This window comes from Molothrus ater, chromosome 8 (assembly GCF_012460135.2).
Source record: "Molothrus ater isolate BHLD 08-10-18 breed brown headed cowbird chromosome 8, BPBGC_Mater_1.1, whole genome shotgun sequence".
Taxonomy (NCBI): domain Eukaryota; kingdom Metazoa; phylum Chordata; class Aves; order Passeriformes; family Icteridae; genus Molothrus; species Molothrus ater.
Genome location: NC_050485.2, coordinates 30346645 through 30370857, shown reverse-complemented (window position 1 = coordinate 30370857; position 24213 = coordinate 30346645). Strand labels below are relative to the sequence as shown.

General features: G+C 44.2%; 1 protein-coding gene across 1 annotated transcript in view; it reads right to left on the bottom strand.

Annotated features, from left to right (window-relative positions):
• GRK5 (G protein-coupled receptor kinase 5) overlaps positions 1–23999 on the bottom strand; it is a 153444-nt gene extending 129445 nt beyond the window's left edge. The window contains exon 1 of the mRNA XM_036385487.1: positions 23876–23999. Coding sequence (XP_036241380.1) covers positions 23876–23927 — 52 coding nt within the window. The 5' untranslated portion in view covers positions 23928–23999. The remainder of the gene's footprint in view (positions 1–23875) is intronic.
• Positions 24000–24213: the final 214 nt, after the last annotated feature.

The window sequence follows — 24213 nt, the reverse complement described above, 5'->3', positions numbered from 1 at the left end:
TTTATCAGAACGGATTTGTTACCCAAGATGCAGATAATAAAAAAACAATTCCTTGCCTCATGGGCAATATTTCTTCTGCTGAACTGAAGTGACTTTTTATATTATATTCACACACGAAATTCATGGCTTTAGGAATTCAAAGCAATTTATTCTTCAGGGCACAGATGAGCACAGCTGAAACCTGTCCACAGGGATCAGCTTTCACCTCTGCTTGTGGTTAGAGCAAACAGTGCAGAAGCCACAGTCCCTCTTGTCTCCACACTGATGTTCTCTCAGAGGGCACCACAACCTAAAGAGCTGTGTCACCCTTGGAATCCCAACCAGTTTGCAGCAGGAGCACCTGAAGATTTCCAGCTTGAGCACTGAGGGACTGCAGGAGCAGATCCTGCAGGGTCAGCCCCAGCCCAGAGAGTGCTGAGGGACTCCCCAGAGCCAAATCCTCTCCAGTGCCCACCAAAGTCATCCTGACCACCACAGCCTTAGCCTAAACCCTGCCTGGCATTCAAATATATGGGAGAAAAAGGATTGCCAGCCATGGAGCTATCACTGGAGAGCTCTCTGCCCAGAGAGGCAGAGGAGGCTCTGGCACCCAGACAGAGGGAGGTGGGCTCAGGTACCTCAGGGGAGGCTTCTGATTTGAGCTCCTGACTCTGGGGTGGTTGGAAGCACATGAAGCAAACAAGATTTCCCATCAGGGGTCTCTGGTGCAGGACCCAGCAGTGTGGGGTGGGTGCCTGTGGCAGACTGAGTGCCCTCATTTCAGACAACAGAGAGCAGCTGTTTGCCAGCTACCGCAATTGCTCTGGAACTGCTGCGTTGGTTTGGATCCTTTGGTGGCTTCCAAGGATCTGATGGGCATCTGTAAGCACAGGCACTGCAGGGACACCCCCAAGGCCAGCCAGGCTGTGCTGCTGGAGCTGTGAACACATCTGTAAGTGCTGCAGAGCAGGCACAGAGGGAGGACTGTAACACGTACTCACTGCTGGGTTACACACACGCAGCCCTAACTGCTGGGTGACACTCCAGCACAAGTCCCAGAATGTTTAACCTGCATAAAGGGCTTTAAGTTTAAAATTAAATGAAATAAAAACAGCATTTAGCTGTGCATACAGCTTGCTGCCACCTCTGGTGGCCAAGCCAAAAGTATTAGGCAGAGTTAACTTTGGCTGACACCGCAGCATTTACTGTTTAATTTCCTGATACTTAAAAAATAATTTTTTAAAAATATCTGTATCTTGAATATATCTGTGTTGGTGGGAACAGCTTCTCATTTTCTTTAACAACAGCTGTGTTTTTGAGTTCACATTTCACAGATTTTTCTCCTCCTAAACTCAACTCCATTCAGCAGCACCCACAGCATCTTGGCACAGGCCTCCGTCCCTTGGACAAATATGTCACCAGACATTTCTGGCAGGCTGTCCTCTTACAGATAACCAGCATGCCGAGCTAAGAATAGGATTAGCTGCTTCTCTAGCTGCTTTGTCCAGGTGCCTGCAGAAGATCACTTGGTGTGGCTGTTCAGCTTCTCAGAGGGGTAATGCAGGACTGGGCTGGGACTCCAGCAAGTTATTAGGAAGCCTGTGGAAGCATGCGTGGGTGCTTGGATCAAAACACATCAAAAATCAGTGCTAAGCATCAGATTTCAGCTGTCCAGTGATCCCTGGCTAGCAACAAAAAAAGCCTTTCCCAAATATTTTATTACGGGACAGTCAAAGCATTACACTTTCCTCAGTCATCTGGCTCTAGTTACTGTCACAGAAAAAAATCCAGATTACAGAGGCCAGTAGTACAGTCCAAGATGTGACTCTAGTATAGGCAGAATTGCCTACAATTCTAAGTGCCTAATATAATATACAAACAGTCCAAATTATGTATGTAATTAAAAATTAAAATAACTCTGGAAAACAAGTTTAGCCTTCACTGGAGAGCCAGATGTAGTGCAGGTGTGCTCAAAGGACTGCTGAGCAGTATTTATCATAAAACAGTTACAAGAGGTCCTAAAGCTTTCTGGCCTTTTCTAGCTGTAGCATTCTGCAAGAAATCACTTTTTTTTTTTTTTTAATTGTGAATGTATTAAGTGGCAAAAGATTAAAAAATATAACCTGAAGAGACTCCTGTGGGGAAATAAGGAAAGAGGGGTTTTGTATGGGAAGTGAGTGCTACAAATGACATAAAACAAGGATGATGGTCATGTACATGTCAGACTGTACCATGAGGCAAACGTGGGGTGACGGCAATGGAAGGAGAGCTTGTGGATCTTGAGATAAAAATGTAAGAACCAGAGTTTATCACAGCAAAGCCAGCTGGGAGCCCCAAGAAAGGCTGCTGCAAAGGGAGAGCAATCACAGCCAGGAAGAAAGTGTTGGCATCTCCTGCACAAGTTCTGAGTGGTTTCAGCCATTAGTGCAAAAGGACTAATTCTCTGGAACTGTCACTCACTGACTGCACGCTCCTGTGCCTGTATGTAAGAAAAACATGTGTCATACAAAGACAGGATGGAAATGCAGCTATTCAGTGATTGCCCATTTTGATCTTTTTCTGTAACTTCACTTCCTCTGACTGCTTTGAGAGAGATCTGAAGCCTTTTTGCCAACGAGCAGCGGCGAAACTGGGGAAAATAACTGCAGTTAAAATATCCCCTCTGTCAAGTGGAGGCTTCCTCCCTCTGTGTGCGTGCGAGGACGTAGTTCCCCTCCCATTGTGTTCCTGGGGACACCGATTGTCCCCCTGAACAGTGCCTGGCCAGTCTCTGATTAGGCTCAGCCACCTTATCAGCCTGCCAAGCACGCACAATTCAGATCTCATCACCAGCCTACGTCCTCTTCTTATCCCTGCTGCAGCATTTCCCTGATGTTTTTTCTTACGTGACTGCCCTCTGCACTTGAGGGCCACACTTTTGGTGGGGACAGGACCCTGTGAGGAGAGAAAACAAAGGCAGAGCTCGGTGCAGCCTGGCCCAGGTCCTGGCCAGATAAGGCCGTGCAGGGACCGAGTCACCCACGATCTGCCACAATCTGCTGTGACCAGCGAGGCTGCCCTGGCTGCTGCTCACCAGGGCTGCTCAGGGCTCCTCGATAAAGATGTGGCAACAGCTGTTTCCACACACACACAGCAGCCAAGGGCCGTGATAAGAGGCTGAAACTCTCTGCACCAACAGGGAGGCGCAGGCAGAAAAGCTTGAGGGGGCACCACTTCACATGGCCAAACACACACAGTTAAATAACTCTTTTCAGCAGGTAGGAGGAAGGGATAGAAAAGTGACCTTTCCCATTAAGAATGACATATTTGTTTTGTTTCCCTACAAGCGGATTTTTCTGGCATCGTGACATGTAAAACATTTTGAACTTTCTAAGGAAACTGTTATTAAAGCACTGAACATTACTGCGAGGGTGCGTTCGAAAAACAGAACAATTAGGCATTTCAAAGTTTATCTAACTTAGTCACTGGTACCTTTCAAATTTGTCACCATGAAGCACAAACAGTTGTGGGGGGGAGTTAAATTATTCCTCTGTACAATACCTCTGCCTATAGGAAGAACAAACCCCTTGAAAATTTATCTTTGTCTAGAAGCCACCCTCCACCTTCCTGCTGTCTATACTAGTGCACATACTGGAAAAGGGAGATTTTCTGAGACAAAGTTGAGGGGTTTTTAAGACTCAAGAGCCCTTCGGGAGTCACTGAGAGCAGCTCTGTGGAGGTAAGGGTCCAGCAGCTCCAGGTTTGCACACAGAGCCACAAAGCTGGCAAAGTGAGAGCAGAACCTGAGTCTCCTGGGGAATTATGTGATGTTATCATCTTTACTCCCGTTATAATTCACCATTCCAGCTCAGCTTCTACCAAGCTCCCCAGAAAAATTTTGCAGAGCCAGTGCCAGTGTTTAAGGCTCTCCAAAAATTTAGGCAGACAGAAGAGGAAATTCCACACAACGTGCAGAAAGTCTGAATGAGGGGATTCTGCTAGATAACAGGAAAGGTGGGGCTGAGCTGGGGCTAGCACCTCCCTAAGCAATTGCATGAACTTCTCAAAGAGGAGGTTTAAGGTGTTCAGAAGAGGTTTTCTAGTGATGTCAAGGGACTGTCTGAACAAAAGTAATTGTAAAAAAAAGGACAGAATTTGAAAGGAAATGTGTTTCACTAAGGAGAAAACTCTCTCCTTCTGAGCTGCTCTAAGAGAACAGTAATGGTGAATTCATTAGCTTGTTCCTGTTGGGAGGGTTTTGAAGGGTAGGATCCTGCCACATTGCATGAAGTTTATGTAAGTGAATCCAACCTGCCTTATTTGAAGCCAGATTACCTTTCCCCCTTTTGAAATAAAACCTAGAAGGTCTCTTTGAATTTTATTCAAAGTCCTGAAGAGCACAGAGTACCATGGAGCAGACCCTACTATTCCTGGAACGTGAGGCACCTCTGACCAGAAATGTTAGGGAGGCCTAGAAATAAATGCCATGACTTCATTACATTGCTGCTGAGCTTCTCAAAACAATAATCTTGAGAGGAGCTGTAGGTGAAGAAAGGACAGAGGACGTGATGGAATTTTGCTCAGAGAAGCAGGAGAGGACAGAACAGCCAGTGGCTGAGACCTGGTGCTCAGCCAGGTCTGCAAGCAGGGCTATTTTAGCTTGGGACAGAGAGAGGTGCAGGGGCAACAGCCTGGTGGGAACAGCACTGCTCAGGGCTGCCAAGCCTCCTGCACGGCACTGCTTTTAGGAGCTGAGGCAAGAAGTTAAAATGGGGGCAGAACACAGTAAAAGAAGCTGGGACCTGGCTGTTGTTTTTGGGGTGAAAGTCATTGAACACAGCTGGAGGCTCTGTGGCTGTTGCAAAGAGGAGGAGCTTTGATTCTGGAAGAGGGGGTCATTGCTGGAAGCAGCAAATAATGTGGTTACAGAAATCCAGAAAAAGGATCCCATCTCCCAACAGGTTTAAGCAAATACATAAAGCAAAAAAAAAGAAACCCCAAGAAACCCAGGAAGACTTCATACCATGTATGGAACCACAGAGGGCTTTGAGCCTAACACCCAAACTGGGAAACCCAAATAACTGGGATTTCCAAAGAATCCCATTGCTTTCATTGCCTTTCAATGCTAAAAGTCTTTTTCCATACAGGAAAAGGATCTATTTATGTTTCATTAGTGCCAGTTTTGTGTATACCAATAAACTGTGTGTATATAGGAGAGAGGGGAGTGTGCTATGCAGCTGTGAGCTTTCTTGGCTAATTACTTGTTTTCTCTTTCCGAGCAAAATAAATACAACAACAAAATTCAACAGGGCACACCAGCACATCTATTAAGGCTCTGCATTTTCCACCAGATTCCACTGGTATTTGTCTTAGGCTGAGGAGCCCAGTCTATGGTATCCTTCATAAACAGGAGTTGCACAAACACATTTCCTAAACCAAATAAAATAATACCCTGACTTGACACAGAGCAATGTAAGGCAGTGATGCCAAAATGCCAGTTACACTGATGTTAAAGTATTTAAGAAAGAATTCCCTCTGCAGCATCAGCAGCATCAAAACATTTTGTCCTAAGCCTGGGAGCCTGTTCCTTACATATACACTCCATCCCCCAAGTTGAAAGGTTTTATAGGACACCACAGACTGAGCTGGGTTACTCACCAAAAAAAAAAAAAAGTTTATTTCAGCATCAGTTTTGGTAATGAGAAATGTTCCATGTTCTGAGAATGCTTTTGGAGTTTGAAACTCCTAAAATGCATTAAAACTGTGATTTTAAACCAGAAATATTACAACACTTAATACCCTCAAGCTTAACAACACCCTGGGCAGCAGCTGAATTATAAAGTTTTACAGGAGGAAACAAAAGAAAGTTTTCATAAATTATTTGCAAACACCAGCCTTCTAAATCACAGTCTGCAGCATGGTGTACTTCCACTAAGTAATAACAGATATTTCAGGTCCCAGGCTGCCAACTGGCAAAAACTAGTGGTGTTCATATACTTTGGAAACAGGTCCCAGACTAGACCTTAAAGCAGACTGACTTGGGGATGACTGCCTAATGATACAAAGATTTAAGAAGAATTTTTGAAATTCTTACAGGATTTCTTCAAAGTCACCTTCCAGAGGTGGACTCTGAAGCCAGATGTGTTCTGCTTTGAAGCAAGATGAGCTACTCACACATATACATTTCCCCACACATAAGGGTTTGGGGAATAAAGTCATATTCAAAGGTGAAAATCAAATATCTTTAATAACCTGTCCATACACTAGTGATTTTCCTTTGCAGGAAAGAACATTGTCCCAAAGTGTTTAAAGTAAGTTATAAATCAGAAAACAGAAATGGAAATATTTTCCATATGCTTAATTTTACACTGTAATTATTCATTAACAAAGTCTACAGCTACATGTTGTTACACTTATGGGAGTTCAAACACTATTCTTACTATTTAGAATATGTTATTCAGTTTGCTGCTAACTGCAGGCATTTATTAGCTCCATATTTCACTGGCAGCAATTATTGCTGGGAGCCATTCACTCACAACCTCTGCAGATCAGAGGGAGGCACGTGTGTGGATGCAAAGCTTAGCCAAGCCCTAAACTGCCTGAAAACCTTCACTCCCTCTAACAGAGCAGGCTGCAAATAAAACTTGCTATCAGCACTGCTTTCTGGATGCACGCTGGTACTTGAGGCAGCCTCAGGGAAGGCAGGGTGGCAGTGGCACACACCAAGCTGCAGCTGATTTAGCCAGAGGGAGCCCCACTCACTGCTCTGAGCGCCGGCACCACGCACCCAGCAGCCAACACGAGTGAGCCTCCCTGCAGGGAGCACGTGGAGGCCTGGCTTTTATCATCTGGGAGCAAAGGCCCCAGGATTTTCTCTTCCTTCTTTCCACTCCTTCCCCCGAGAAGCTGTGGGTTCCCACACAGCAGTTATTTCTTCAACGCTTTCCAGAGCGGCTCTTTTGTTTTTATTGTAAATGAGTTTGTTGATGCAAACCAAGATTTGAATCCCACTGCTGTCGGATGGGGTGGGCAGCATGTGCTGTCTCCATTCCCTTGTGACTTCAGCAGGTAGCCACAGTAGAGCAGGAGCTCTTGTTTTCCACTGTATTTTATTGCACTTGTACTTTGGAAAATCTCAGATCTTAATCTGCTTGGGTAAATTGTTTGGAGGAAACCAGCAGCCCTACAACCAACACACACTTTCCCCTCGTGGCAACCATGCTCCCCCAGCTGCAGAATTATTTCCAGTTTCAAATTCTTATTCTTGCAATTCTTCAAACTGAAATTCTTGCAAGAATTTGAAGCTGCATGAGAGGATGACTTTCTCAACTGGTTATAACCAAGAGGTGAGGCGAAAAAAGATGAATTAACCTCATGGGCGGCAAATGGCTGCTGCAGTGGGGAGCTGAGATTTGTGAGTGCAGTGATCAACAGTGTCCAGGGGCCTTCTGCTGCTTTGTCCTGCTCAGAAGCTCTGTGGGAGCACAAGCAAGGGGCTGCTCCTCACTCTGCACACTGCCCACCTGCGCTCATGGATAAAAGCAAAAGTAAAAGTAAAGCTTTATGCTGCTCAGGGAACAGGCTGCATCCTCTTCCCTTGTGCTTGCCAGTAGTGAGCAGCACTAAAGGATTCTGCATCTGGAGTGCTACCATCATCAGAGGTAAACACTGAATATTTTTGAAGTTCATAAGGAGGGCAGGAAACACTAATGGTCACTTCTGTAAAATTACTGAGCTGTCAACATAGCCTGTAGCAGCCAGCTCTGTGAGGAAAGGTTAAGTGCCTGCATAAGGCTCTCCATACCTTTATGCTTTTAACTGTTGCTGAATTCAATATATGTGAGCTTACTGTAAGCTTATAAACTTTGCAGGAGTAATGCTATCACCCTTGAGGTATGTGCATATTCCCTTTCACGTGTCAGCACAGAGCTGCCCAAAACTGAGAAAGCAAACTAGGATTTTCAAAAGCTTTCAGAAAACTTCCAAGAATTTCATTAAGCCATTCCTATAAAGAAAAATTACAAATTTTGGTGGTCAAATACAGATATTTAAGAAAATGTGAGGTATGCTTGGTTACAGTGTCTCAGGAAGAACATGATATGCACTTATCTCAAAGAAATGTCATGAAGAAGCAGAAAGAATTCACCTGGTTTAACTTGAGAAGAAAGACCAACCTGGACATAGTCCTGAGGTTTTCAATCAGCCGAAGTCTACAGTGACTTCAAAGGGAAAGTTCCCAGGGTGTCAGCTACAGGAATGTTCCTTGATCTGCTCAGACATCAGAGTGGCCTTACTCATGACTCCTCTATAAGATAATTAATGATGACATGCATTTTTTAAAATTTGCTTACATGGCACAGCTAATGGAAGAACCAGGCTGAAAAATTAGTCCTAACAATTAAGCAGGGGATCATTTCTGAATAATTAGTGTAAATTCCTGTAGAATACACTGATCCATGTATTACAAATTACTACAAAACAAATAAAATATGCTGATTTATACACAGAAAATAAAAACCACATGCTGCTCCACAGCAGAAGGGGACGTCATTGCATACTCTGTTTTCCATGGAACAGAGACACCTGCATTAATATTCCTTTATTAGAGCCTTAAGTTCAGCTGCTTTACAGAACACAGGTCAGTTGCAGAAGAGGTTTTGACCATGAAAGATTAAACAGCTGACTCAGATGCACCAAGTTAACTGGTGGTAGAGACCATTCTCCTGTTCTCCAGCCTCATCTGTCACAACTTGAAAGGCAGGAAAAAAAATCTTCTATGCCAGTGCTGGGATACACAACTGCGAATGGTGCTTGGTGGCCTGCTCCTCTCCAGTTTCAGTCTCCTGAGTCCTTTTCTCTTTCCAGGTGCAGGATTTACTCACACTTAGAAAAATTGCTCACTTTCTAACTGATCCCAGACCCCTCTTAAACAGCTGTGAGTCCCTGATATGTCTCCCAGGACTGGAAGTTTCTTGCTCCCAGGGGCTGGATGAAGCGGCCATAGCCTGAACCCTGTCCCCCTGTGCCTTCCCAGGCAGACAGGGAAGGGAGCTGAGCCCCAGGGCACTGCACAGCTGGGATGCAGCAGAGGGAAAATAATTCCCACCACTCAAAAGGCCAGCTACAACATCCTCTAAGGGATCTGCCACCCTACCCAAAAAGTACTGTTATTTCTTCATGAAAAGCATGTACAGTGAGAGGACAGGCAGAGGTAGATGGCCACAGACAGGAACATGTACAAATGAGAGTGTTCACCACCGCAATCACATCCCATCACTTCCCACCACGTTGTAGTGGTTGGTATGTGGGTTACCCTGGCCAGAAAAGGAGCTGCTTCTCAAATAGCACTCCTCCACTGCTAAAAACAAGGTGGAGTCAGAGCACAAATTACACTGTGCCTGTGTCTGTAGTTACAGACCTGAGGAAGAGAAGGGGGAAGAGATTCCCCTTCCCTCAAATCAAACGTGAACTATGGCATCAAACTAAGCATTAAGCACAATCAAAAATGGGAAGGACTTAGTGCCTCACACCAAGAGTACTTTCTAGACTGCTAAATCCTGGAATAAGTAGGTAGAAAAGTAGGGACATGTCAGTTGTGGCTCCTTTTGTATTGTCATTACTGTCTGCAGCAAGTGTATCAAGCAGGATTTGTGGTGTGGGTGATGGCTTAAGAGGGAAGAGATTAATATTTTATACAGCAGAAGTACCATGAAGCTGTTCCAAAGCATGGACAGAGCATGCAAACAAAAATGCAACTGTGGCCACTGTCAGAATCTGTTTTAAAATCTATTTAAGAGCTGAATTTGCACCCCCTGAATAGTGTCAGGGAATGCAGTGGCATTATTCTCAGACTAAGACAAAGAGTTTAAGATTCTAGCTGTAAAATTAATAGCTGTGTTTACAAGGTCTTTAAGATGCTGCCTATTTTTACTCAGTGAATCATTGCCCTTCTTTACAAAGTATATTTCATTAATCTTAGCAATGCTCTCAAATCTCAGTGGAGTTGCTCTGCTTACATACCAAATCTGACGTTTTAAGTCTAAACTATTTGTCACAGTATTCAACTTTAATAAAATCTGTATTTATTGGAAGATACCGTTTCCTCACATTATCTAAAATCAAAACAACTGATTCCTGTCAAGCTATTTCTCTCTCTCTTCCCCCTCCCTAGAGGAAAACAGTAAGATTTATAAAAAGCAAAATTCACTCCTGTGCAAAACTTTGCAATCCTAAAACTTAGCTTTATCCTCCAGCTGAACATCATCTACTAAGGTCAAATGAAACTCCACCTGCAATGAGATATTAGAGGAGTTAATACATCACTTGTTTGTGTTTTTTTTAAACACAGTCACTGTGATTTGCAATCAGTCCAGATGGAAAGATAACAGTAATAGTGCATATCTATGTTAGCAAAGTACCTGCAAATCTCATCATCTTTTTAATGAAACAAGCAAAACCTCCTTAAAAACCAGTCTTCCCACAATTATCTGCTGGAATTAGGCATCAGGCCCTCAAACTACTTACACAAAATGTGATTTTTTTATACAAGAAGGCAAGAGCCAGGAATGTGAAGAATTTCACTGATGAACAACTGCTCCAATTGCCTCTGTCAACAAATTGTTCACCTTATGGGACTATTCACATCTGAAACTTATTACCTGCTTCAGTGTTAATAAAATGGCATCTTCAGCTGGCACCTGCACTGGCAGCTTCTCACAGGCAGCATTTCTACATTCCCCCTTTAAGATGTGATGTTGCATCCCAGGATCTGAGCGATAACAGGGAGCACAGAGATGAACAAAGGGCGGAGGTCAAAGCTTTGCTGCCTGCCCTCCTTGGTATCTGGCCCTAGAAACATGCCTGACCTCTCACACTTACCTCTTCCCTGCACAGAATGCGCATTTTAACAGAGTTTAATATCCAGTAGTTAATTCCCTATTTTAATTTCTTCTCAGCTCATTGTATCTAAAAGCTGAAATTTTATTTTTTTTTAATCCCTAAGTATTTCTTAAAATTTAGGCCAGGAACTCTGAACAAAAGCATGCTCTGTCCTCACCTTGTAAAATATTTCTGGGCTTCTAAACAAGCTTCATGCCTTCACACAGCTGGTAAACGTTTGCTTTAAAATATATTCCAACCATCCCTCTGAAAAAGATTTGTAACATAAAGACTTGAGCTTCATCTTGGAAGCATCACTTCCACAGCACACCCATAAGTTTTTAAAAGCTGCCTTCTACTTATTTCACTCTTTGCAATTACCAGCTTGCTTCTATCAGCCACCACACAGAGGTCTTGGAGAGGTCACTCAATAAATAATAAATTTCCCTATCTGCTTTCCCAAGTACACTGACGAGCCAGAGTTTACTTCCTTCACTTGCCTCCACCAACGATCCCAGTGCTGTGGTATTATTCAAGCCATAAGCTGCTAATAAGCAAGGATAAATTATTAGCAACCTGAAATGCTGGCAAGGTTAAACATTAACTTGTTGTGCACTCAGATTACAGCATTACTTTTAGGCAAGCTCTGTGCAGTGCAGGCTCCTACCTGCGCCACCTCCACAGCCCTTTGTGGCCTCTGGTATTTATGATACGCAGAAAAGAGAGATGTGTTCCCCAGGAGAGCTGGAGACAAACAGCCTCCCAAAAAAGGAAGAGAAAACAATATGCTGAATCCATCAAAGATTGTTACTTCATAGACTTTTCACAGCCAAATAAACATTCTGCAGCTGGAGGTCTGCATGAGCCAGAATAACAAATGTCCTGAGACCTGCTAGAGATTTTGGAGTAGGCTGTCTAATGGAAGAGGTAAATCCTGTGCATGCATGCATGGGCAGAGGCAAGTATTTAGTGTACAGGTCCTAAAGATTAATTACCTGAAAACATCTTTCATTTTCTTTTTGTTGTTGTTGTTGCCACGATTGGCAGGGTTTGGGGATGGGGGTTCATTTTTCAGTGTGTTGTGGCCAGTGGCCCCCTGGCAGGTATCACACTCCTCTGGGGCATCAGGGGTGACCACTGACCTTACACCAGCCCCAGAGATTTGATGGGTGCATTTCACAGTGCCCATTTTAAGTGTTCACCTGGGACCTTGTCCCTCAGCCCTTGGTGCAACCCTCATTTCTTTGCCAATCTTCAGTTGTCTCAGGAATGGCTCCTTCAAACACTGCCATCAGCTGGCAAATTCCTACATTTCTCATTCCCTTCTCCTCCCCACCTCTGGAAGAACTTGGCTGTACACACAGCTGCCTGGGCAGGTGGATTTTGACACTTTTGAACAGTGATTTTCTTGGCAGTGACCTTCTCCACCAATTCTTAAGAAACTAAACTGTTTCTGGAAAGGGGACCCTGCTGTGAGCCAGTAGCAGTTGACAAGATGGAAAATCAGGGATAAGAGTTTGACAGTGGAGCAGGGCTGCTCACAGGGTGCCACAGAGATCTGCAACAGGACTCGGACTATGCAGTGTATTTATAAATGGTCTGGAAAAGAGATAAATAACAAGATGGCACCTGCTGCCAAGATGGATTTCTTCAGGATAGTTGTAACAAAAACAGCCTGGAAAGAGTTGCAGGAGCATTTTGCAGTACTAAATCACTTAAAAATTAGGAGGGAAAAAAAGCTATATTCTGTGTCAGCACAGTGTTGCTCATGAAAGAGAAAAACTCTCACTACATCCACCAAACAATGGGCTCCAAATTAAACATTGCAGCTCAGGAGACAAATTTCTGAGGTCACCATCAATAGGCCTAGTAATGAATACTTGTGGCAGTGGGGAAAAAACACAAACAAACATCAACTAAAAATGGTGACAAGAAGAAAGTGCAAAGTGGTCAGCATCACTGTGCCACTGCCCACAGTGCACACCAGTGCCAGGTAGTTTTGGTCACCCAATTCAAAAAAAGGACACAGAATTAGAAGATGCAGAGGGACAGAGATGATAGACTTGGACCTTTCAGCATGAAGATACACTATTTATAAGAGAACATGATAAAAGGTTATAAAATCATGGATGGTCTAATATAAATCACAGAAGCAATGAAATAAACATGTTAAAAAAAAAAAGAAGTTAAAACCAAACCAACACAGCAAAAACCCAGAAATATTTGATTGATTTGTGGATAATTCCCTGTCTTCCCCTCCAAGACACTTCCATGTCTTCACAATGACTGCTTTCTGAGGCTGCCAAAACAAAAGTCATGCATTGACCAAGTCCCTCATGAAGGACACATGTGGGGAAGCTTGCATGCTTTTCTTACATGATGGAACTCATCACCACAGAAAGCTGCTCAGGCCAAAAGCAGAAATGTGATCCAAAAAATGGATGAAATCAATTCACAAAGGATAGTTAAGTCCCACAGGGTCCCTTCTGCTCAGTAAGTCCCTTGAATGGGAGGCTGAAGAAATCAGCCTGAGGAGGGATTGGGATATCCAAGCCTTTCCAGGCACCTGCTGCTGTTCAGTGTCCATCAGTGACATGTGACAAGAAGGAGATTTACTTCAAATGCTTTTCTGCTCTATCACCAGCTCTCCAAAGCAGAGTGCTTAAGTTTTGTGGGTTTTTTTCATTCCTGAACCATTCCTTGTCTCTCACCCAGCAAAAAGTGAAAGGAGATGCACACTAAACACACAGAGCTTCCAGGACAGGTGTATGGTAACCCTGGGAGAACCTTACATCCTATGTAAATCATCTGCATAGTTCTTCCCAAAACTCTGCTGCTGCTGAAATAAACAAAGCACAAACTTTCCCAGACTGTGTGCTTCAGGAGGAATTCTCACTCAAATGTATGATTTATAATTTGGCATCCTCAGAAAACACAAAACCATGATGCAAAGATGGAATGTAGATGTGGAATTGCTAAGGAGGGAGATAAAAAGGGTTTCTTCATAGATTAGTCCAAACTTCTGTACTTGTAAGCTTTTTCACAGCTTCCAAATGTTGCACTGGGCAACTATCCTTCCTCTCATAGTGAGATTAAGGATGAGTGTCTAGATTCCCTTAATTTTCCATAACTGAGTAGCCAAGTAAAATCTCCTCTGCAAAACTTGCATGGTGAGCAGTTGCATTTTTGTGCAACAAAAGAGGAAAAGCAGGTTGTTCCACTGATTGCTGCAGGAGAAAGGCTTGCTGTGCAAGTAGCAAGATCACCCCTACAAAAAGCAACCCTATTGATTTCCAGAGTCCTTTTCACTAAAACCTCTCCACCTTCATAGAGACCCAGAGCACTGGGAAAATAGAGAAACCACATCTCTAACAACCAAAACTGAAGAAGATGGAAGAGAGAACATTGGCTGAAAGAGATTACCAATATAACCTTCATCCCCAGGAAGAAACAAAATCTAAGCTAAGAGGGAAGAGGAAGATGAAATCAGCAGAAAGCTAAGGACAAGCATTAAACAACACCAGTATGAATGAATATGTATCTACACATATCTATATCTTCCACAGAGATTCTGGCAACCTTGGCTAAATGATGATTTAGCCTGGCATCCATTCTTTCCAACTCATCAGCTTGTTAAAGGTGTCAGTTCCCCTGCACTGCCTACAGGAATATTTTGACGGAAGTGTCACGGAGGACTCACTGGTGCTGTTTTCACCTGGCATCACTGACATTTTCCCTTTGTTTCTGAATCTCCTCTTCTTCCAGCTGCATTTCTCTCCTTTTTTAACCATTTTTTTCTCCGCACAAGAGGAGATCTTCCATCAGTGCCTTCTGCAGGTGCTGCTAAGTGAACACCACTGTAAAGTTACAGAATTTTTCCACTCTCCTTGTTAGCCTTCAGAAACACATAGTCACATAAGTGATTATATGCAGGTGCTTTTATTAAGAGCTCTGGGTGTCAGGAGTATTCAACTCAAATCTGACTCCGACCATACATCTGAGATGATTGTGTTTTTATATTCTATCGTTATATAACTTTCATGTTAATTATTAAACTTATATTGTTCTATTGTATACATAAATTTCAGCTAAACATAGCCCCCTTAAATTTCCAACATAGTTTCTCATGATTCTTCTTATGATTATATAATAATTTAATTACTAAACAATCATCACATCTAACAATTATATAATTTATCATACTGCTTACGCAGGTGCAGTGATCTGAGAAAACACAAAGCCTAACATTTTTAGAGTTCTATCTTTAACATTTTCCGAGGCTCCACTATCATCCTGGCAGGTAGGACCTTTCCTGGGACACACAAATAAAACTGAGGGACGACTCTGAGGCAGGCAGAGTCTAAAGCTTTCATTGTAAATAAAGAGTTCCTATAGAGCCAAGAAGGTCTCTCCTAACACATGCATGGAGAGGAAAAAAAGAACAGTTTCAGTAATTTTAGACAGGAGCCTTGTCATGCAGACTAAACACTGACCAAAGAGCAACCAAGGATAATAGAAGTGTGTAAATACATAAAGCCTTACATGTGGCCAGAAAACTGACATTTAATCCAAACTAATTAAATGTGTTTTAAACAGTACATCAAAGACTTCTCAAATTCAAAGGTGGTGTCAGAAACAGAAGACAGGGAAAATAAACTAGACAGAGAAGTGGGACGAACAAAATATGGGAATTTTGGTCTAGAAAAGTTTGGACTATTCCAGCAGGGAGAGGAAATAAAATCCTCCAAATTTATTCAGAGGGAGAATGATGCTAGGAAAAAGGGATGGGTTCAGGAGCACTGGGAACCAGCAAACAGCATCCAAAAAGTCATCATTCCCCACACCCACACAAGGTAAAGACTGTCTCTTTGAGTAGTGAAGCAAAAGAGGTATTGTATGAAAAATACGGTAACTTCTAGAACTTGCAACATAACCTCAGCCTACCAGGAAAAGCCAGGCTCATAGTGAAATCATGCATTCAATGGGACCCAAGAGAATACTCAAGCAAGGCAAAAAATAGCTGCTCCAGCCTGTTCACCGCCCCTCCGGCATCCTGGGGACAACAGGGAGCTCCACCAGCAACCTCAGCAGGAGAAACTGCCCAGAAACACCCTGCTGAAACACCCTGGGGATCCTGCCCCTTCCCCAGGGCCTGTCCCCACCACAGAAGCTGTTCTGGCTGGTTTTGAGGTGGGGCAGGGTGAGGAGCAGGTTCAGCCTCTCTGCATGGCCAAGGAAGCCAGCACCAGCAGGGAAGTCCAGTGCTGAATGCACAAAAGCTGAGCTGGGCCATCCAAGCTGACAGGCTGGGAGAAGAAAAGAACAAATCCTGCTCAACTTGGCAAAGACTGTAACTGGTGAGGAACAGAAAGTACCTGGAAAAATGAATACTGTACAAAAGGGATTGCATGAGTAAAGGAGATGGGAGTGAGAAAAATAATATAACCAAGATTTCTTGGGCTCATTAAAAAAACAAAAATCTAGAGAGACAGACCCATAAATGGAGTCACTTTTACACCAAAATGTTTCATACCTTAAAAAGTACATGGCAGACCAGGGACAAGATGACGTAGCAGGCCTTTCCCAGTGGCTTCCAGTAGTTTCCCCTTAGCTCTATCCATGTGGTTTCACTGCCTGGAACAGCTCTGCTGCAGCGAGAGCTGGCTGATCCCTGAGCACAAACAAGCTGCATTTCCAACCAGCAAGCAGAGCCCATGAAGTCCATGGGACTACTCATGCATAGCAAACACATCCCCAGGTGCTGGAAATGATGGATAGAGACATTTTTCAGCCTTGGCTGTACCACCAGAAACTTCTCTGTGAATAACTGTTCTCATCTGGAACACAGACAACCTTCACTATTGGTATTATTTGCTCCCAGGTCTGAATTGAGGCTCGAGTACCTGTGTGTAATTCTGCTCCTTTCAGCCTGCCCTTCTTCCCTAAATAACTGCTTTTGACAGTTTTTTAACTATGTCTGAAAGGACATTATACGATCTAGAAGCAGCTGAGCCAGTGGAACAGCCTCATCCATCTTCCTCCTCACCTGTGTTTTGTTCCATCCTTTCATTTTTAACAGGCAACTTGGTGCATTTTTTTAATTAAGTAAAATACCCATCATCTTTGCAATATTTTCTTTAGATTGTTTACTTTAATTTTGGTTTCCCTACTTAATCTTTTTCACAAAGCCGTACGCATTTTTAAATCTTCCAAGGAAAATAATTACAAAGATAATCCAGCTGAGTGTAATCAAACTGCAGGGTTCTTTATTTTCCTGGCCTTTTAATTTAATTTCACATCCTGTGGTCTTAAAGAAATATTAGGATTATATCATCTTGTTATTGTTTAGATTACATGCCAGTAAAAATAGGGGGTAACCAATTATTTTCTTCCCCTCTGCCACACAAAAAACTCATACAGCACACAGAATATTTTCAAAATAAAGATGCAGGGGAAGATCTCAGATGAGCATGAGTTAAATCCCCAACTCCCAGTTTTCTGTCCTGTGTTTATTTGGTTGGATTTTTACATAAGCACAGTAACTGCTTTGATAAAACAATCTGCTTTTAAAGTTTTTCAGTGCAACAGTATGGATCCTGATGTGATACTGTAGCTTTCCCTGGATCCATACAAACCAGAAGTCACCCACAGAGTAACACTGGCAGAAAACCAGTGTGGGAGAAGAATCAGTCAGCTGAACAACAAACCCACAACTGGTGTCTCTACCCACGGAGGAGGACCCTGCCCCATCCTGGCAGTCACTTTTGAGGCTTGTGGGGATCAGAACACAACTGCAGTAAGCCTGACTACACAGCTGGGGCTTCAGACCCTTCCCTGCAAGCATCCAAGTCCTCAGCACCCAGGACTTCATCCTCTGAGCTGGGAAGAGATCACCGGCAGCTCTCAGCTGGCACAGCACTACCTGGAAAGGGAGCTCATGTTCCAAGAAGTCAGCCAGGATGCAATTGTGGGGTCTTTGTTGTGTATTTTTTCCCAGGAGCAACACATTGTGCTGTCCACAGGTATAAAGGAAAAAGGAAGCACTATCAGCCACCAAGCAGGTGTAACACACCCACAGGGCCTAAAGCAGCAAAGTCAGAGCTGCTGAATTCCTCTTAAGCATTTTCTCCTTAAAAATGGGGCAGCTCATGCCAACCCAAGTCACTGGGGACAAAGGCATGGACAGGTAGGGCTCATCTTGGGGCATGACTGTGTTTAAAACTTTCATTCTGGAGCTGTTTATCACCAAGACACGTGGGTTGGTTTGGTCCCCGTGCTGCTGCTCTGGCAACACTCAGCAGAGCATCACTAACACCACCTCTTTTGGGTGTTTTTGACTAAGTTCTCAGAGTATTCTTAACTAAGAAAAAAAAAAGAGTCATGAAGTTATGTCAATGTCTTGTATAAGTACTGAAAATTCTTTTCTGAGTGGATAATTTCAGCAACACTAAGTTAAAACCTTCTCAGAAAAAGAACATACTGATAACAGAGACAGGCAGTCTCTTCTTAGATTTATTATTTTGCACTTGAGGAAAGCAATCCCATGAGATTAATGGAGCAGACGTAAGTAGTTCTACTTAAACCTCCACAGTTAACATTTGTACTAAAAGTTTTACTACATAATAGGTTCTCTGTGTTAATAACCTGACTCACTACTAAATATTTTTAAATGCCTACAAACCCAACAAGACAGATAGCAATCAGGCCATAACAGTTCCACACAACAACACAGGTAGGAGCAGTGAAAAAGTTTGGATGGGAGAGCTCTTGATTTCTCCAGCATTGCCACATCCCCAGCCCTGCTGCCCATGTCTGCAGACTGGAGAATCCCAGAGTGTCCACCAAGGGCACAGCTACAGCTCTACCTTGCTCTGCATCAGCCCTGCTATGAAAAAATGTTAAAAAAACAATATAGGAAATATATTTCAAGCCAGTTCTACATGCACACACATTTGCCCTAAGCCAGGTGTGGCTACAGAACTAATTGCCTTCTCTAAAAAGAACCTTTGACATGATTCAGACTTGCATGTTCTTTCCAGAAAGGCCTGAAAAATCCTCTTTTCTGAATTTCCTTGATTAAAATACAATGAGATAGTCTTTCCTCTTCTGGGTACCTTTTTTCCCAGGAAGAAATGGTTCCATTTTTTAAATTTTAATTTTTTTAATTTTTTAATTTTTTAAACTACTGCTTGAAAGCACCCTGTTGCATCTGAAGCAATGGCTGACTCCATTCTTGAAATAATTTTTTTTGAAAGTTATTACAGTGGTGAGCTTCTCTTGAACTCTAAAAAGAAAACTAAACTGAGACACCACATGGAAGCTTCCTCTGCTCACAATGTTTTTTATACAAGGAATGTTGGGTTTACTTCAAGGGATGGAGGACAGGACCTTAGATTCTGCATTCAGTGCACTGGTTAATGAAGTTGCAATAATCACATTCTCCATAGAGTTTTGGCTGCCACTACAGACACCTTCTTTCCTTCAAAATATGCTTTTCATTGTTCTCCTGCCCTTTTTCCAACTGCTCCTCAGCCAAGTTCTTGGAAAGCAACTGCGCTTCATGTTTAGGATTTATTGCTACTCTTCTGCCAGTACGGACACACACAAATCTCTCCTGTGATCATCCTGCAAAAGCAAGCTAAAAATACAGCAATTTATGAACATTTTGCATGTTATATGGCATCAGTGTGCACACATCAAAAGATTCTGAGCGTATAAAAGGTCCCTCCTTTTGTGTAGGCCAATAGAAGGCTCTGCTTGGGTACCATAAATAAGCTTATTTTAGAATTCCAGCCTACCTAAAAAGGGAAAAAAGCATTTGCATTGTGTTGCAGAGGTTGAAGATTTTTTTTCCTTTTACATGGTAAACTTTGCGCTTCAGAAACTCTAGATTTGACAAAAAAACACAGTTCATCTTCCAAAGTGGGTGCTTTAAGACTAATGACTAAATTAGACATCAGAGTTATCATGAGAACTTGGAAGTGGTGAGAATTGTCTGCACAAATTTTTTAAGAATGTTGCAATTTTAGAGTCAAGTTGTATTTCTGTTTTGAAATGTGTTTTGGGTTATCTGAGGAAACTCATGCCCACAGAAGCAGTAGGAAACATCAGGGAAGGCTGATCTTATGGCTGGGAAGAACAGTTCATGAGGAAGAGTATTCAGGTAATCACCATGCCTTGGTCATGCTTTTCAGACCCTATTCTTTATTTTTATTACAAACACTGTAGTTTAATTATCAGCCTCTTGGAAAGACTTGTCTTTTGTCAGCTTATTGCTCTGACAGGCAAGGATGTGCGGACACATTCAAGACTCTGTGGACACAACTGAAATTCTGGATTAGGACTGTTAAAGTTCCTTGTTTCTGATGACAGCCCTCTGTCAAACCCCAAATTTGGAAGGTGACCTGGGGCTCCCTGCCCAGCCTGGACTGGCAGCTGGTAGATCTCCAGTGCTCATGGCTGGGTGGTTCTGAGCCTCAGCCACCGCTGCTGAGACTCAGGAACACAAAGGCTGATGAAAAGAAAGGGCAGTGAAATGGCTTAGACTGTCAGAGGGCAGGGTTGGATGGCATATTGGGAAGGAATTCCTCCCTGTGAGGGGGGTGAGGCCTTGGCACAGGGTGCCCAGAGAAGCTGTGGATCCCAATCCCTGGAAGTGTCCAAGACCAGGTTGGACAGGGCTTGGAGCAGCCTGGTACAGAGGAAGGTGTCCCTGCCATGGCACTGGATGATCTTTAAGGTCCCTTCCCACCCAACCATTCTATGATGCCATGAAGATCCAGGTAAGTATTTTATCACCTCATAATCTGGGGTTCTTACTCAACCCAAAATGACTGCAATTGTAATTGTTTTGATTTTCTTTTTATGACTCTCATCTTTCTTGCCTTCCCTTCTTAGCTTATTCTTCTCCCCAGGCAATGCTAGATAGTTCCCAAATACCTATTTGGTTCCTATAATTAAACCAGATGTATTTTCCGTTCGGTCTGAAAAGGGATTAGTGATTTGTGAAATGGGACTTTGCATTCAAGAAATGAGAAATTACAGTTGAGGAAAAAGCATAAATTTACTCCTAATAAATAATGAATGGACTTTCAAATGCAGTAAATCTCCATTCTTACATGTTCAAACTGACAGACTTCTGAGTATAACAAGTAACTTATGTGTAATTTTGTGTCAAAACCCTCACATTATGCAAAAATATTAGAATTTCCTGAAATTTATTCTCTGTTCAAAATTATTCACTGAAATGCATTTTTGTATGTGAACCACATTTACTCTTTTTGTTGCTCTAATAAGATTACTCATGTATCACATGGCATCAGTTAATTCTGGGTGTGCTTCTCATTGTGATCATCAGGATTTAAGTGCAAGTATTTGTGTAGCAGTTATAAAACTTGCCCCCTGGTATTTCAGCTAAAATAGCTCACTTTACATCAGGGGTGAAGGGACTTAGACAAGGGACTACAGGGGGAAAAAAAAAAAGCTACCACCAAGGCCAGAGCAAAAGAGTTGCAAAATTTAAACCAATATTTGCTATAAAACATTTGTGGTGGCCACTCAGCCCTAATTCTGACTCCCTCAAACGTCCTCTCTGCTGGATCTCACACTGCAACCTAAACCCCTCCTTGACACTCCCTTTGCTACTGAGAGTAGGTTTGTGTTCCCCTTGCAATTCTGACAAAATTTCTGCCTTTACTAACATTTGCAGAGTGGTTCCATCATTTTTCTTCTCCTAACATTAAGGACCACATTGCAGGCACCAACCAGCATGTGATTGAGCTAATACAGCTTTTGATTTTGACTTCACCAGTGGAAACACACAGGCACATACTTGGCTTAATCTGTTGATGGAGTCTGCAGAACCTGGAACAAACTTATTTTTAGATACCATAATCTTCAATATATTAACTTGCTTTTACTCTTGGTCTTACATATGTTGTCTGCCTTCCTCATCTGCAATGAAAGCCACCTACATTACTCACTGCAAATTTTAAAACAACTTTACTCACAGCAGCCTGCAACAATAACTAAAGTGTGGCAACCTATCTCATACAGCAATAATACTTGTGGCTGATGTCAGGTACATAATTTGCCCTTGTTCTTCCTTTAAAAAAATTTCATATCCCCTCAAAAAAAAAAAAAAGCTTTAAAATAAATTAGCACCAGGCCTTCGAAAATGTTTTTGGAGATTCATACGTGGCTTAAAGAACACTTGGAATGTAGTTTGGAGGAAATCTTGATAAATTTCTGCCATTTGGATTATAGCTAACAGCTTCTTTAATGCAATTCTAACACAATAAAGCAACATGACTGTAACCATCTTCCTGAGAATGGTAGAAAAGGACCATAAAACTGAGCAGCACGTTTAAAATTACTTGCAAAATATCAGCTCTCTGTAAACAACACACAATAAGCATAATTAATACCAGTCCTTTAAAGTATTCCTAAAGTCTACTGAAATCTAAACCAGTATTGTATGACTGGTAGCAACAAACAACATCCTAAACAACATTAAAAATGACAACACAAAATAAAAGATCTCCATCAGAAGTCAAAAAGTTATAATTCACTGATCTGCTGAACACCTTTGCCCTTATTATTTGTAGAGCTTTTTTGGGAGGATCTCAGGACTTTACTCTTTAGCTAAGCCTCAAAAGTTCAACAGCCTGTGAGTTATATAAACACTATTTTACAATTTGAGCTATTTTCCCAGCAAAAGGATCGCTCCAGGGGCGGACTGTTTGAATGATCTCTCTTACAAATTGAACGCTCCTTTACTCGCAGCTCCACAGCTTCAGAGCGGCCGGAGCTGAAGCCCACCCAAGCGGGCAGGCAGCTCCAGCGCTCCGGCGGGCGGTGCGGAACAGGCTGCAGGTTGTAGCGCACCTAAAAACGCCAGCTCCAGCAAGTGCTCTCAGGGAAGAAACTCCGACCAAGGGCTTGGAAAAATGCCTTATTTTAAGCAGCAAGCAAGTAAATAAACACAAACATAAAAACGGGCTGGAGCAGACAGAAGGCGATCGCGCCTTGGCAGCGATGCCGCAGCCGTAGGACGTGTTGCTTGTGCGTGGCGCTCCCGCTCCAGCCGGAGGGATGCTCCCGGGCGGACGGAGCTCCGCGGGGGGACCCCGAACCCGGCCCCGCCGTGCCCAGCGCCCCGCGGCCGCGGGAGGGTTTCCGCCCGCGCGGAGAGAGGAAACCGCGTCCGCTCCCCACGGGGGGAAAGAAAGCGCCGGGAGCCCGATCCACCGGTGGCTGTCGGGGGTTCGCTTCTGCGAGCCCTCGGGGTCGGGACGGGGATGCTGGGGGAGCCCCCGGGCAGCCGGCAGCCGAGGGCGCCCGGCGCCGAGCAGCGGCGGCTCCGCGCCGGCGGCTCCGGCATCGCCCGGAGCATCCCCGGTGCCGCCCGAGCGCGGCGGCGGCCGCGGGGGACAGCCCTGCTCGGAGACCCCCGCGCCAGCCGTGGGCAGGGGACAGTCCCCAGCCCCTCCGGCCGGCTCCGGCCGGGGACAAACACGCTCTCAACAATGGGCATGTTTGCAGCAACATGATCTCACCTAATAACGCCGAATAAGGCAATGACTGTACGGGGAAGCGATACGATCCTGCCGGTCTCACCACACGGCGCGGAAAGCTATTTGCAGATTTGCTAAGCCCTCTTGAATGAATGCATCTGCAGCTGACCTTTAACAATAGACGCTGAAATAGCACAATCTGTGGGACCAGATTTGAGGGGGGGGAGGCGGGAAGGGGGAAGGAAGAGATGGGTGAATATTGTAATCTCTGCAATCTCATTCACTTCCTTTCCCAAACCCCCGCGCACAGGGAAAAACAGCGGTATTTTCCTTTTCGCCGGGGCTCCGTCTCAAACAAGCCGTTTCCAACGCCGGCAAGCCACATGGCACCCCGACAGCCGCCGCCGGCGGGACCGGCGCGCATCCCCACCGGTGCCCGCCCGCATCCCGCGGGCATCGCTCCGCGGAGGGGCGACTGCGACAAGGATGCTCCAGCCCCCTCTCCCCTCCCGCCGCTCTCTCACCTTCCCTGGCTTTCAGCAAAACGGTGTTGGCAACGATGTTTTCCAGCTCCATTGACGAGCTCGGGCAGCGCAGGCAGCGGCACTGCAGCAGGACGTCACTCCGAGGTGCGGAGTCTCCGGGCGACCACCCGCCTCCTGCCCCTAGCGCGCTGTCCCCCCGCGCATCATCCCCGCCCGCCTGCCCGCCCGCTCCCTCCGCGCTCCCCAGGCGGAGGCGGCGCTCCCCGCACTGCCTGCTCCGCCGCGCCCCGCTACTCCATCCTCCGCCCCGCCGGCTCCCCCGGTGGTTTGAGGGCTCGGGCGCTCCTGCCTCCCTCCCCCGGGGGTGTGGCACCGCG